This window comes from Eubalaena glacialis, chromosome 7, assembly GCF_028564815.1.
Source record: "Eubalaena glacialis isolate mEubGla1 chromosome 7, mEubGla1.1.hap2.+ XY, whole genome shotgun sequence".
In the NCBI taxonomy this organism is placed as follows: Eukaryota; Metazoa; Chordata; class Mammalia; order Artiodactyla; family Balaenidae; genus Eubalaena; species Eubalaena glacialis.
Window position 1 is genome coordinate 42,258,658 of NC_083722.1, and position 15,942 is coordinate 42,274,599.

Consider the following 15,942-nt stretch of genomic DNA (forward strand, 5'->3'; position numbering starts at 1 on the left):
TGGATTTGGCCCTGCCTCTGCGTGTAGGTCGCCTGAGGGCGTCTGTTCCCTGTCCAGACAGGACGGCCTTAAAGGAGCGGCTGATTAGGGGACTCTGGCTCACTGAGGCTGTGGGGAGGGAGGGGTACAGAATGTGGCGGCAAAGGCCAGGGTGACGTTGCACCAGCCTGAGGCATGCCGTGTGTTCTCCCCGGAGAGTTGTCCCTGGATCACAGGACCCTGGCAGTGGTGGGCTGCACAGGCTCCTGGGAGGGGAGGTGTGGATAGTGACCTGTGCTTGCACATGGGCTTCTTGGTGGCTGTAGCAGCAGCCTTAGCATCTCATGCCCTTCTCTGGTGTCTGCGCTGATAGCCGCGGCTCGCGCCCATCTCTGGAGCTTTTTAGGTGGTGCTCTGAATCCCCTCTCCTCGCGCACCCTCAAAACAATGGTCTGTTGACTCTTAGGCAGGTCCAGACTTTTTCCTGGACTCCCTCCCGGCTAGCTGTGGCGCACTAGCCCCCTTCAGGCTGTGTTCACGTAGCCAACCCCAGTCCTCTGAAGCCCGAGCCTCAGCCCCCACCCCCCACCGGCCCTGGTGGGTGAGCCAACAAGCCTCTCAGGCTGGTGAGTGCTGGTCAGCACCGATTCTCTGTGCAGGAATCTCTCCACTTTTCCCTCTGCACCCTGTTGCTGCTCTCTCCTCCATGGCTCTGAAGCTTCCCCCCAACCCACCCCCCGTCCCCACCAGTGAAGGGGTTTCCTAGTGTGTGGAAACTTTTCCTCCTTCACAGCTCCCTGCCAGAGGTGCAGGTCCCATCCCTATTCTTTTGTCTCTGTTTTTCCTTTTTTCTTTTGCCCTACCCAGGTACGTGAGCAGTTTCTTGCCTTTTGGGAAGTCTGAAGTCTTCTGCCAGCATTCAGTAGGTGTTCTGTAAGAGCTATTCTACATGTAGATGTAGTTTTGATGTATTTGTGGGGAGGAAGGGGATCTCCACGGCTTACTCCTCCGCCATCTTGAAGACGCCCCTCTTCCCCTTTATTTTAAATAAAATACGTTTAAATCATATTATACCAAAAGTCATTTTGGAAATAAATATTACTTTGCTCTGTTCCTTTATGAAATTATGCTGTAAACTCTAAAGATGCTAGTGTTACTCTATTCACTTACAAATAAGACTTTATGAATTGTGTTGTGGGCCAGAATTTAGGTTTCTCTTATGATGTATATAGAAATGATTCTCGATATACAGAATCTCTGAGTATTTCTATTAAATAATATGCTTTATCCCCAAAGCTTTGCACCACGCTTTATTAATATCTCTCTGGATATGTTTCAAGATCTTCTAGTCAATTTATTATCCATATTTTCAGTTCATATTCCTGTGCTGCTGAATATATTCATGACCCATGGGCCCACGTGTATTTATAGTGCCCACTAGACATGGAATGTGGACCACCTCTTCCTTTCTTCCTAATTCAGAGGACTTTTGCCAATATTCATCTATCTCACTGTTCTCTCTTCCAAGCCCAGATCAGGAATAGCATTTCATCTAGTAACTTTGTGGAAACTTCTTGGTTTGTTTGACCAAAATATCTTTTTTTCATACCTTCATCAAATATCACAGCAGAAAGACACCTTTGTGGACAGCCCAGTTCAGCAGTTCACCCTGTGAGTGGGATGGAAGTGGGCATTGGGAAAGCCAGGGCTTCTGTGGCCAAATAAATGTGAGAAACTGTAGGCTAAGCCAAGCTTGAAGGGCCTCTGGACCATGAGACAACAACAAAAGATGGATATGGAATAAACCAATTCCTAAATTTATTTGACCACATAATCCTTTCATCACTATTTATCTTGGAAGGCTGGTATTGTAAAGAAGGCACATTGGGAAACCAACACTGATTCTAGAATGTTGTTTTAGAAACGAATTGTACCTGAGAAGTTAAGTGACTTACCCAAAACCTCACAGCTATTTGGTGGAAAATCTGAGATCAGAACAAATTTTGTCTGCTTTTGACCTAGATGGTTGGACAGTGCATAGCTCTGAGCATCTTGCTATTTCTTGCTACAGGTATTTGTATGTAAGAGTCATGGGGAGGAAGCTGACTGCAATTACTCCCATTTTGCTGTGACCTTTAGCCTCTAGACCTTTGATTCTTAGTAAGGACGTGTGAGCCCCAGCAGCAACTGGCCCAGTGGAACCGAGAAACTTGAGATTGGGATGATTCTGTTTCCTTTTAGAGAGTCAATTCAAATTTAATCAAAATTGTCTTTTTCATTAGAAGAAAAGAAGTGCAAGAAATATCCACAAATAAAGATCTCAGTCAGTCAAGAAGTTCACTGGATAAATATTTATGGAGTGGTAATAAGTGCCACATACTATTTTAGGAAAATAAAGGTGATCAAAACCAAATCCTTACCCTCATGGAATTTAAAAACCAATGATAAAATTATATGTGTATTGTATGTATTTGTATAACTGAATCACTTTTCTGTACACCTGAAACTAACACAACTTGTAAATCAACTATATTCCAATATAAAATAAAAATTTTTTTAAAATGACAAAATTAGATAGGAAACAAGTGTGAGAAGTTGGTATGGGCTCTAGAGCAAATAACATGGGCAAAAGTGGATAGAGAGTGTGGGGAAGGGGCTTGAATTGGGGTTGCAGTCTCATGTTGGGTTGGGGGGGAAGTTTTACAGTTAAAGTGACTTTTGAGCAGAGACCTGAGGAAGTGAAGGGACAGTAATAAGCTTGGGAAAAACATTCCAGGGAGTGGGATTTGCATGCTCTAGGAATACACAAAAGTCATCGTGGCTGGAGTTGAGGAAGCAGGAGGGAGAGTCATAGGGACCAAGTCCTGTTGAGCTGTTGACTATTTTAGGGACTTTGGCTTAGCCTCTGGGTGACAGGGGAAGCTGCTGGAGGGTGTTGAATAGAGAAGTGATGTGGTCTGACATGTTTTAAAGGCTTAATCTTGCTACTGTGTGGAAAGCAACTGGGGAGATGTGATAGATCAGGTTCCCAGGAAGAAGATTCTGAGATAGAGATTAGCATACAGGAAGTTTTCCCTCTTGGAAGTGCTCTCAGGACCAACACCAGTGGGCGATGGGAAGGAAACAAGATTACTCAGAGGGAGAATTGGGCTGCAATGAAATCTCAGCAAAAGGCTACCCAACTTGGGGGTAGCTCTGAAACTGGGTTCGCCCTTCAGCATTGTCTCAAATTGGAACAGGGGTGCCAGGTTTTTGTATGGATGCATCAAGCAGCCGTTGGATACAGGCTGCCCCTGAGAAGGAGGGTGACTTTACAAGGAGCTTTATTCAACCAGGAACAACTCTTGGAGAAGATAAACAGCTGAGCACTGTCACAGCACTTCCAGCAGCTGGGGATAGTCCTCCAGCCCAAAGGGAGATGTGGGTGGTTTATCAGAGCATCGACTATAGGAGGCAAAGTGGAAGCAGGGAGACCACTTATGAGAAAGTGATTCAGAAAGGAGATTATGGTAGGTTCTGCTACTAGGACGTTAGAAGTAGAAGTAATGAGATAGATTCATTTTCTGGATTTATTTTGAAGGGAGAGCTGACAAGTTATACTAATATATTGATGGGGGGTAATGAGAAAGCAAGAATATCAGTATATTGACCAATACTGATATATTGATGGGGGATTATGGGAAACCAACAAAAACCAATATAAGCCCTCATTTTTGGCTTATGCAATGAGAAATAAGTACAACTATATGCTGGTGGGGAGAAATTAAGGGGAGGGGTGGGAAACAATTTCAGGAGAAACACAAATAATTCAGTTTCCGAAGTATTAAGTTTCAAATGTCTGTAAAATATCTAAGTGAAGATGTTAGTTGGCTATAGGAGTGTATTATCCAAGGACACTGTACAGGCTGGGGAAACAAATTTGGAACTCAATGGCTTATAAATGTTAATTAAAGCTATGGGACTGGATGAGATTATCCAGGAAGTGACTCCTGGGCCACTTCAATGCTTCAGGGTCAGATGGCACAAAGCAGGCAGAGAAGGAGGGTACAGGGGATAGGAGGGGACCAAGAGAAATGGTATACCAGAAGCCAAGCTGGAAAGTGATTCCACAAGGGGAGAGTGGCCACCAGACACTTATTCCTGTTGGATATATGTTTCTTATCATTGTCTCTGTTCCCCTTTCAAATTCTACCATGTACAAGGCCTATTTGCCTCTTCTGAATATCTAAGTATGTCAAACATTTTCACTTAGGTGCTAGATTTTCTTCAATACTTTGAAGCTCTTGGTTTACTTGAATTAAGGTGGACTATTAGTATCATTTTACCTAGGAGGATATACCCTCAAGAGAAGAGACTCTACAAGCAGTAGTAACAGGAATAGAAGAAATCCAGATGAGGCCAGCACAGATGCCAATATAGATGAGACCAAACTTAGACTGTGACAGTGTTACCAAACTCAGGTTTAGCTGCTTGTTCCTCAAGAATCCAATACTGAGGCACAAGTGTTGGGAAAAAGGAAAGATAGCTTTATTGAGGAAGCCGGCAATCCTGGGGAGAAGGTGGACTCATGTCCTAAAGAACCAACTCCCAACTCCCCAGGTCTTGCTTGGAGATAATATAGAGAAAAGAGAAAGGAGTTACATGCTGGGGAGAGGGTAGTATTCTATTTTCAGAGATGATTATCATGATCATTGGTGCCAAAGTTTCATCACGTCTTGCTTACGATTGGAACATCATTTTGCCACGAGTCTCTGGTTAATTATCTCTAAAAAATAAGGAACAAGGGTAAAAGCAAAATAGAACAACTAATCTTCCATTTCAATATGCATCATTAGCTTATTCTTTTGTAAACTAAGTTAAAGTTGAAGGGGAACTAGGGCAAGAGTCAGGCTTAGCATACTTGAAGCTGAAATTCCTCAGTTACAACAGGATCTCATGCATTTTTGATAAGATGTCAGGATTCATTTAAATATCATACAGCCAATTCTGAGTTGTGATTATGATTCCTACAATCACCTATTATTCTGGAGCAGGGGTCCAAACCCTGGGTGATTCCCATCTTCAGAGGAAAAACACCACCCAGGGCTAAAACAGAATGAGAAGTGATTCTGATGTTGGTTACCAGGTGTAGAAACTAAGTGCAGAAGCTGAGTGAAAGCTCCCTGGGGATGGCCTGAGGCTGCTTCCCCAAGCAGCCTAGATTCAGCACATCACTTGCCCTCTCCTCTAACTTCATTCACCGGCGGTGTAGCTGTGAAGGTGTCTCCTTCATGAGAAGGAGACTTCATGAGAATGGGGTCCAAGTCTTTATCTTGATGTCTCCTAGAGCTTAGAATAGTGCCTGTCACTCAACAGGGGTTTATTAAGATGAATAAATGTGATTTCTAGTGACTTTTTTTTTAAAGCACAAGGCATAAGAGCAGACAAATAGACTTCTGGGTGGTCTTGACAGCTGGATCTGTTTAATCACTTACATGTTTCTTAGCAATATTTTGTGGAGGTGTCTATTTTTTTTTTCCTCTAATTTGTTCTACATGTCAGGAAGAGAGACTATTTGTTCTATACTGTTTGTTTTAAAAGCAATACTTTAAGATTCTCTTGGCTGGAAGGTATTGCAGTAATATCTGTTTAGTCAGAAGGGTGAAGGATGCCCTACTTCAGCCATCAATAATGCCAGATTTTAAAGATAATTTTGGATTATATTTGTCTGTTGCAAAGTTCAACAAACTTTACTTTCTTTTGGGAATAGATTATTCAACAGAACAGTTTGTGTTCCTTAATAGGAGAGAGATCATTAAAAGTTTATGTTTATAAAATGCTTCAGGGTCTTAGGCAGACCCTAGATGGCCTTCTTATCTATAGAAAAAAGTAGTTGTAACTGGAGGCTAGACTCTCCCCTTCTCCCACCCCCAATCCTGTGTCAGTAACTCACTTGGTCTTCATCATCCAAGACTGAGGCCTATTTTTTGACCAGGTGCCATCATTTTCTATTCCAGTGAGGATGGTTTCTATAGAAATTGTTCTAAATACATGTGCTCTTTGAGTATATATGCAGTTACTAAGCAGATGGCTGAAGCATGCTATTATAATGCATGACTGTTCTGCTTTTTGTTAAGTAAAAATTGTCTTCTATCAATATAAGGAATAGTCTATAATGCCAACAATTACTAAGAAAACAAGGGAAAGAAAATGAGTACAGAAAAGTTCCCAATAAGACACAGAACAAAATAGCAATATAATGGATTAATTTCATTGGTTCTCATTGTAAAATGACTCAAGGAAGAAATCAAGTAAGACAAAGGATAGGGGCTGAAGTATTTCCTCTCCCAAATCTGACTGTACCAACATGTGTGAATATTGCTTTATGTTTGGGGGAGGGAATGAGAAAAAAGATCAGAGGGAGAAGGACAGAATGAGATATAGGAAAAGAGCTTCCTTATTGTTTGAATCCGCTTAGAATAAACTGATTGAACCACTGACAAGGGATGGATTGTGGAGATGAGTGTGGTCTCTAGGATTTGTTAAGGCTCCCCTATTCAGTAAGGAATAGGAATTAGGATTTTATGTATATATATATATATATATATATATATATATATATATATATATATATATATATATGCATACACATGTATTTATGTAATTATATAAAATCTTTGTTCCTATTCCCTACTGAATAGCATCAAACCACCTTAATTCAAGATCTCTGATGATCTACAAAGGGGGGGAGAGATGAATCTGAATGTAGAAAGTAGAATAGTGGTTACCAGGGATTGGGGGTGGGGGTAGGGAATGGGGAGTTATTGTTTAATGGGAACGGAGTTTCAATTTGACAAAATGAAAAAAGTTCTGTGGATGGATAGTGGTGATGGTGGCACAGCAATGTAAATGTAATGCTACTCACTAAACTGTACACTTAAAAATAATTAAAATGGTAAATTAAAAAAAACTCATGATCTAGACTGAACCTACTTTTCTAGTCTTATTTGCCTTTATTCTCATGTATGTTATTTACCAAACTGAGTAACAATAATGCTCACAGGTGTAACATTTATTAAGTATTTGCCCGACACAGAGCTTTACATGTTGAATTTAATTGTAATTTTCATGAGAACCCTGTGAAATAAATACTATTCTGATCCACATTTCGCTGGCGGGGGACTGAGCCTTCGAGAGGTCCTGTAACCCTGGCTTGGCCCCAGGTCCCACAGCCAGTGGGTGATCTGACTCCCTGGTTCCCTGCTCTGCGGCTACCCCTGCTGCTTACTGCCGTTCTGATAGGTGCCTTCACCTGAGCTTTTCTCTCTGCCTGAAATAAGGGCTACTCTATCTCACCTTCAGAGGTCCTATTCCCCTACTCTTCTAAGTGAGCCCAAATGCCACTTTATCCTTGAATTACTTACCCCAGGTGACCATGATCTCACAACCCTCCAAAAATTCCTCTAAGTCTTTGCTACTCGGAGTGTCACAGACCAGCAGCTGGCTACCACCGGGAGCTTGTGGGAAATGTTGAATCTGAGGCCATACCCAAGATCTCCTCAATCAAAAACTGCATTAAAAAAAACTATTTTATGCATTTAAGAAAAATTATTTATAGTTGATTTACAATATTGTGTTAATTTCTGCTGTACAACAAAGTGATTCAGTTATACATGTATCTATCAATACATTCTTTTTCAGATTCTTTTCCATTATGGTTTATCACAGGATATTTAAGAAACTGCATTTTAAGATCTCCAAATGGCTTATGTATAAACTTTGAGAACTGCAGGATGGGAATTTTTCTCTTCTTTTTTGCTTTGCATCTCTGTATTTGCACACCTGTTTTATATTCCCAATTGGACTGTAAGCTCTTTGAGGGCAGGAGGGTATTATAGTCTCTTGAATATCCATAAATATGCATAGCATAGAAGAAGGCACATAATTTGTTCTCTGATGTAACACAGCACTCACATTAAAAAATTTAGATCATTTACTAGGTCAAAAAGTACTGGGTTATTTGGAATAGTTTTTCCCAGTGTGCTAACAGTATCACTTTTGACAATTGGTTCACTTGTAATGTTTCCAAGAATTCAGGCTTCTGATAATGGTGAAAATGTTAAGAGGTATAATCTAGGTCCCTAAAATAAAACCTTCATTCCTTCCCAGAGCCTTTGGTCTATAACCAGCCCTTGTGACACAACATCTTTCATCACCAAAGCACAAATATAGATATTACAGATTTGGAGAAAAATCAACACTTAGAAAATAGAAGTGCGAAAGCTGAAGACTCCAATCAATTTCACATGTAAAGCTTTGACGTTTGTCTATAGTCAGGAAACTCACTGTCTTCCAGGAACATTGGAATGGAATTTTGTTTTGACATATATTTGATTCCAAGCTCTATTTTGGAGCAAATTTAGTTAATAGCAAAACTTCAGTCACTAGAAACACTCCTGTACCATTGCTCGCTAGGTACATGCCAAGGACCACTAATTAAAGCTATTGATTTTTGAAGGGATCGCCGTGTGTTTTCTCATTCTTTATTTAGACCCAGTGTTTGCATGTATTTGTACCTCTAAATGTTCCCAGTGAGTATGACCAACTGATTGCTGGGATTGTCAGCTGTGCGGGTCCTTCGATCAACTTCTTGTTGCTGTACAATCTGGCTTCTCTGTTCTTTTTGCAGAATGTTTAATTGGACTACATGCATGAAAAGAAAAGAGGGGAAACACATATAGGTGGTAATTCTTTTTTTACTTCTACTGGCTCCATTTCAGCAGTCAATCTGACCTCTCCTGAAGTTCCAAATCTAAAAATTGTCTGAACATAAATCTACTCTTTGGAGCTGACAAAACCCTTTCGTTCAGGGACGATTCCTCGTTACCTCTTTTTTAGAATTCTTTTTTTCCCTGCGAGTGTGTGTGTTGTTTCAGGGAGTGGCTCCCTTCCCACCTCACTCATTGGTTTGCTCACGCCCTTATGGGATGAATCAATGCTTCCAGAAAGCCGGGGGCTTCCGAGGGACTGCGGGAACAATTACTTCCAAATGAACTCGTGCATCTTAGCAGGGAGAATTCAGACCACACCCCAGGTAAAAGGAAGTCTTTCCTTCATGCTTTTGAGAACTTTGAAAGGCTATGCACTGTGGTGTTTGCTGCAAGAAGGTTTGAGGGAGAGATGCCCGGGTGTAGATAAATTTGACTATATCAAAATGAAATGTTATAGACAGTTAGTGGAAAGGATGAGCAGATAAAGGCAAAACTGCTTACTGGCAACCAAAGAAGATGCTCAGGACAGTCCTTGGCGCAGTGTGAGTGCTGAGAGACACCCTGTCATGTCTCTTCTCAACAAGAAGCTAGTGGCCATCTGTGAGTGTGGGTGTCAACGTCAGAAGGAAGAGAACTTTTAGGGAAATACAAGAAAGGAAGGCACTGGAGCCCGAAACTGAGCAAAGGAGCAGTGAGCCTGCATGGCACGGGGGGAAAACAATTTCTTAAATTATTAGTCAAGTGGCCGGTGAGAAGGTGACAGTCTCAGAGTTTCGAGCACCTGAAACTATACTTAGGAAAAGCTTTTCATCCTTTCAGCTCTAATTTCCATTATTAAACTAGTTTCTCAAGGATAGGAACTAAAATGTGTTTTTAAACAACACTGACAATGGAAAGTGTTAACTGGCATTTAACCAATGCAATGATATTAACATGCATCTGGTTCTGCTTTGTGTGGAAAATGATTTTTCATCACCATAGCAATTCATTTCTGGGCTCCATTGGAACTGGGCTATGGTATGCAGTAAACAGCAAAATTTTTCTTTTTCTTTCCTGAATAAGGGATTCAGCAGTCCACCGGCTAACACGGGGCTCGTCATCTAAATGTTGTATAGTGTAGCTAGTATAATTTCAAATCCTTTTCCAACTAAATTTTGTGCAAAAAATTCTGTACATCTTTGGTAGGATAAGAGGATGCTAGGTAAAAGTGATGAAAAGAGCCCCATGCTAACAATGTACTCCCGGCTTAAAAGTGAATACCAAACCATTGCCCTTTTTGTGGTTAATCTGAGGTTATGTGTGTGGATAGGAATTTATCCCTGATCTTGTTCTCTGACAGTAAACTAGGAAGATAAAAATTCTTTAGTACTGTTGGATTTTCCATTTTTATGTTATTCTTGATGACATTATATGTTGGCTCAACTAAAATTAAAAACAAACAAACTGTTCTCCTTACCTAGTGAAGAAATTTTATGCAGGCTATGGATGTTCCTGTAAGAAAATATAACAATAAAGAAGAAGGAAACAATTTTACTTATTTTCAGTTGCTTTCATTGTCAACATGTGGTTATGTTTAGAAATTCCTTTGAGGATATGTTCTAAAAGCACACCTCATTCATTGAAGCATCCATTTTTATTCATACTTTGTTTCAATTTTATTCACTAAAATTGTAACTATTAACCTTTAAAAAGTCAATAGTTTACCATGTATCAGTAGTGACGATCTATTCGTATTTTAGAGACTTTAGTAGCAAGCTAAAGTAAAGAAGTAAATTTTTGGAGAAATAAACCTTGGTCACTGTGTATGCTTCAGAAGGCAAAGCCACTTACTGTTAATAATGGTTATATGTATTTTGTAACCACAGAGCACTTATACTGAAGTGCATACATCAGTATTTAAATTTCACCTGGATAGAACATAAGATAAACCTGTAGTCATCATGTGGGGAGATGAGGGCAGGCCTATAGCACCTGAGGACAAAGTCACACTTTCACCTCTTCTTTGACTCCTAAAAGACTATCTTTATTTCTTACCCAAATGAAATTCTATGATACATTATCTGAACTACCCTCAGTGATTTCCTTGCTAAAACCCCTCTTCACCCATCAAGATATTGATGAGATTAGTCATGTAAAGAAGACTTCCTAGAAAATAATCCATCTAGAAAGTGTGTTGTATTGTGTATCACTGATAAGACTAGTGGGTTCCCCGAATCTCATGAGGGATCTAATGTCCCTTCCTACAAAGGAAAGCATTGATTTATTATTTTTGGATGATAAGCCTGGGAATTGCGACCTGACTGCCATGGGGGAATAGACAATTATTTTTAAAGGCAGAAAATAATATTGAAAAATGAAAGTTGGCTCAGAAGGGTTTGTCTGTGTATTTTTTATGCCCTAAGGAATAGGTATTGTTTCTAGAAACCCTAACCCTAACCCTACCCTGTTATAAGCCTAGACCTTATAATCATCTAGTCTTACCATCCTACTAAATCCTAAGCTCTCATAACCCATACTGTGACCCTGGGCCATTCTCCCAAACACCCACCATGCTTTCAAATCTGATTCCTGAACCGAAGAGACCACTAGTCCCTTAGTCTGAAGTCCCTCTTCTTCCCTGTCCACATTGAACTCCATGGTTGACCCTTTGCTCTCTCCCATCAGTACCCTCAGTCTCCTGACACTCACGACATTCCTCTGCCAGAGCCACCTCCGAACATCAGTTCTATAAATGCTGCAATTCACTTTCTCTGTTCCTATGATAGGCAGTTGAGCATTCCTGGATACATTATCAAACAGCCATGCAAATTGCTTTTACTACAAATTCACGGATTTACATTTAGGCTGGGCCCTCACAATAGTCTGCCAATCCTTTTACTTATTTATAGTCAGGCCTCTTTCCCACTGCATCATCCTACATCAATGATGTTCCAGGCTTTTCCATTTCTCTTAAAATCCTGTGTCACCTTTGCTACTTCTTCCTCAGCTACTGGACCACTTAATGGTACAGCTGGATGGTTCAACCTTGGACCTCTTCTTTTCTTATTTGTGCTGACTCCCCTGATGATCTCATATGGTCTCATGGTTTTCAATACCATGTATAGGTCAACAACTGTAATAATTTTGTCTCCAGCACAGACTTTCCTCTGAACTTTTCTCCCATCCCCACATTTCCACTTGGATGTATATTTGTCATATCATATTTGATCTTTATTTTCAAACCAGCTTCACCTCTTGTTTTCCCTGTTTCAGTGAAGAATATCTTATTTCTTTCAGTTATTCAGGTCAAAAATTTTGTACTTGTGTTGACTCTTGTCTGCCTCTTATATCTCACATCTAATTTTTCAGCAAATTCTAAGTTTTTCCTTTAGATTACAGCCAAACCAAGTTTTAACTATCATTTTCTCTCCTATGGGTTATTATACTAGTCTTCACAGCACTTATCACAATTGAAAATCCTATTTTATTGCATATTTATCTGGTTTCCTGTCTCCCTCCCACCAGAATGGGTAGAGGTTTTGGTTCACTTTGTGTCGCCAACCCCTAGAATAGAGCCTAGCATCTGGTAGGCATTTAATAAGATCTTGTTGAGTAAATGAAAGTAAGTAGAAGGCAATGTATTCAAGTGAGGTTTGGTTTTAGTAGGAGTGTAGTAGCAGGACTGATGGCTACGTAAAAGGACAAAGATGTAGGTGGGTGACTCGATGTGGTGATGAGGGTTTTGGAAGTTCTCTTCGGATTGCTTCAACTATCTCAGTGAAGTGGGAAGCAAAGTTGTCAGCTCAGAGTGAGAATGAGGAAGAAGATGTAGGGGTTTGAAGAAAAATGAGAAGGTGTGAGTTTTCTAGCGAGTGGGAGAGTAAATGGGCTCTGGAACTGTATAGTATGATTACAGAGAAGAATTAAAGTGCCAGCTTGAGGCTCAGGGTCATACATTTGAAGTGAAACCAGCAAGCGGGGTCATGTGATTTTTTTCTGTGACCACATTTACCCTTGTGGTGCAGGAGGAGAGTAGGTAGGTGGTAGACTGAGTGACCACTATGATTTACCCAAAGTGGTTGATGATGTGAGAGAAGGCAAGGCATTTGAGGGGCATGCACAGGAGGAATTGTGGTCAACTCGGTCATTAAGCCTGGCCAAAAAAAAAGAAGTCTGGGAAAACTTAATGTTGGAAGGATCAGTAGACTTTCATTTTGGTGGTTTCCCAGAAATGTTGGAGTCACAGAATTGAAGAGATGGTGTGGAAAGAAAAGAAGTGTTGGTCAGAGAAGGAAAAAACCCTGAAATTACGGTGGTGTTGTGGCTATTGGTTGTTGCTAAGGATGTGAAGGGCAAGGAAGAATAGAGGTCAGTGAAACACACTATTAGAAAAATTACCCATGGGATATCATATTGGGTATTATAAAAAGTGTGGTGTTAGAAGGAGTGGAATTAACCCCAGAAGTAAATCTTCAAAGAAAGAAGGGTTTGACTTGGGGGTAGGCAGATGGCTGTAACAAGAAGAGGTAGTGAATGGTGTAGACCTGTGGATGGCAGGAGCTTCAAACCTGGAAGTTTGTAGGTAAGAGGGAAGAAGAATGGTCTGGAAGCAGAAAAGAGTGCACCGCGGATACCTAGCCTGCTTCTGGTGGGTCACCCAGTGTGAGAGGACACAGAGAGCTTCTCGGGAAGCAGAGTCCTTCAGCAGGAACCATGGTTTAGTTAGAGTCAGAACATGTAAAGAAGAGTTTAAGGATGTGGAGGGATGTGTGACAACTGCCTGAATTCCAGAAAGTGTATGGTGAAAAGTTTCCAAGAGTTGGATCATGGTATGTTGCTGAAACTCAGTCTCTGTTCACCAGTGTTGAATAGAAACTCAGAGACAGAGTTTTGGGTGAAGTAGAAAAGACTAGCTTTTATTGCTTTGCCAGGCAAAGGGGGCCACAGTTGGTTAATGCCTGCAAAACTGTGTGTCCTGCCCTGGAGGGGGTAGTGAGGAGTCTTATAACATTCAAGGAACAGGGTGTGGTCAGTTCATGGACATTCTTCTGATTGGTTGGTGGTGAGGTAATTGGGAGTCAGCATCATCAGCCTTCTGGTTCCAACCGGTCTGGGGTCTATGTGCTTGTGGGCAGCAAACAGTTAACTTCCTCCACCAGGTGGGGGTTTCAGTATCTGCAAAACAGCTCAAAGGACATGGCTCAGAATATTATCCATAGTCCTTGAGGAAGAACTAAAAGTCCTTGACTTTGTTTAATGGCTAAAGTATTATTATTTTGTCTTGCTTGAGTGTTTTCCTTTCTTTCTGCCTTTTCTCACTTCTCTGATTAAATTTATTCTTTGACTAAAGTTTTTCTACAGACAAAAAGCAGGTGAAGGAGATGAGTGGGTATCTATTCTGGGAAGGCCTCATAGGGTCCTTCTCAGTTACAGGTACAAGGGAACAAAACTAGGGGTGTGCATTGCACACAGAGATACAGGGATGGCTGGGTTTCTCATGCAGCTGATGTGATCGGGTTTAAAGGGCGTGTTGAGATAAGACACACAAGGGTGGCACGACCTGAAGGGAGAGGAGCCTGGGGGTTCCTGCCGGGGCTATTGCATTTCTTGTGACAGAGGCATGGAGGTGGCAGTGTGGCAGTTTCACTCTGACTAGATGGGGCTGATCGCATCATGAACATGGATTATGTACAAAATGAGTCGCCTCACCTTCCAGCTTCTCTCACTGCCCCACAGTCAGAGCTTTTCTGTATCTCCATAAATTTTCTCCATTCTCAGAGGAGGCCATGTTCTTTCTGTTGTTGCTTTAGCTTTTTCTGCCCGCTTTCTCCAGGACTTTGCTCCACTTTCCTTCTTACTGGTTCCTTCCCTGAGTCTACAGACGTCTTCACGTCTATCCTGTTACAGACCAACAAGGGCACCTGTTTGACTGGACCTTCCTTTCTAACTACTCTCCATCTCTCTTCCTACTTCTCACCCAAACGTCTCAAAAGAGAAATCTCCAGCACCATCTTCTCTTTCTGCCTTTCCATTTAGTCCTCCATCTATTACTCTTGGCTTTCTGTCCTGATCTCTAGCCTTGGGTCTTATAAAACCAGCATTACCTATCTGACATTCTAATGTGACGATCTCATTCCCAATCTACAGCACTTCCTTCTCAGTATCAAAAGGACAGAACTCAAGCTTGATTCACACCCAGTGCTGCTTTCCATGCCTTCACTCAGCTGGTTTCCTCAGCCTGGAAGACCCTTATCTTCCTCTTCACTAGGACTTAAGTTCCAGGTGCTGCCTTTTATGGAGCTTCCCAGACTGGGTAGGCATCCCTTATCGCTTTTTCCTTCCTATTCTGTGCATATGCTTTTCCTACTTGTGACTGGTCTATTGGCTGTTTCTTATATGCTGTTGTATCTCTAGCTCCTGAGTACCTGCCACACAGCAAATACTTAACAAAATGGTTTTTGAATGAATAAAGAATGAATGAAAGAGAAGGTATATCCTCGAGAAGAGGCATTGGTATCCTGGCAGCAAGAAAAGTAAACTTTCAATTTTCAAATCACATTTTAGCATTCTCATTAATGATATATGTCAGAAGTTTCACGCATGCTTGGTGATTATGAGTCACACTGAACCTGCTAAGCCAGGGTTAAATGGATAAAAGTCCTTGACCTCTGTGGGGTCATCACAAACACAGCATCTGGTCTGTTTTGAAATTAACTTTTATCTGTGTTAACTTGCAACATTCCAGCAGCTCAACTTGCCAACCTGCTCTTCTGTTGCCATGTCCTACAGTAGGATCTTCCTTGGGTTGTATTTCTTTCTCCGATAAATATTTTCACAAAAAAAAGATCGGATACACTATGAATATTTTAATAGATGTTCTCTTTGCCAACCATACACATGATCATAGGACAATAGGCAATTTATCAAAATAAATGAGATAAATATAATATATAGAGAGTAAAGTCAAAATAAACCTTTGATAAGACTGAAAGTCTAACTTATTACGTGTCTCATAGGTCTCTTCTGGTGATTCTGAAGCCAAACCTCTGATCTTCACATTTGTCCCCACTGTCAGAAGACTACCAACCCACTCCCAGTTGGGTGACACCTCTAAATTCATTGTTAAAATTCCTGAGGAACCAAGAGATAAGACTCCAGAAACTGTAAATAGGGTAGGATTATTTTTTACTATTTTTTATATCAAGCAATTAACATTAAATTATCCATCATAATG

General features: G+C 40.9%; 1 protein-coding gene across 1 annotated transcript in view; it reads left to right on the plus strand.

Moving 5' to 3' along the window:
- The first annotated feature begins 8,953 nt into the window (after nucleotides 1–8,953).
- Nucleotides 8,954–15,942, plus strand: part of MLIP (muscular LMNA interacting protein) — a 171,290-nt gene continuing 164,301 nt past the window's right edge. The window contains exons 1-2 of the mRNA XM_061197454.1: nucleotides 8,954–9,052; nucleotides 15,725–15,880. Coding sequence (XP_061053437.1) covers nucleotides 8,954–9,052; nucleotides 15,725–15,880 — 255 coding nt within the window. The remainder of the gene's footprint in view (nucleotides 9,053–15,724; nucleotides 15,881–15,942) is intronic.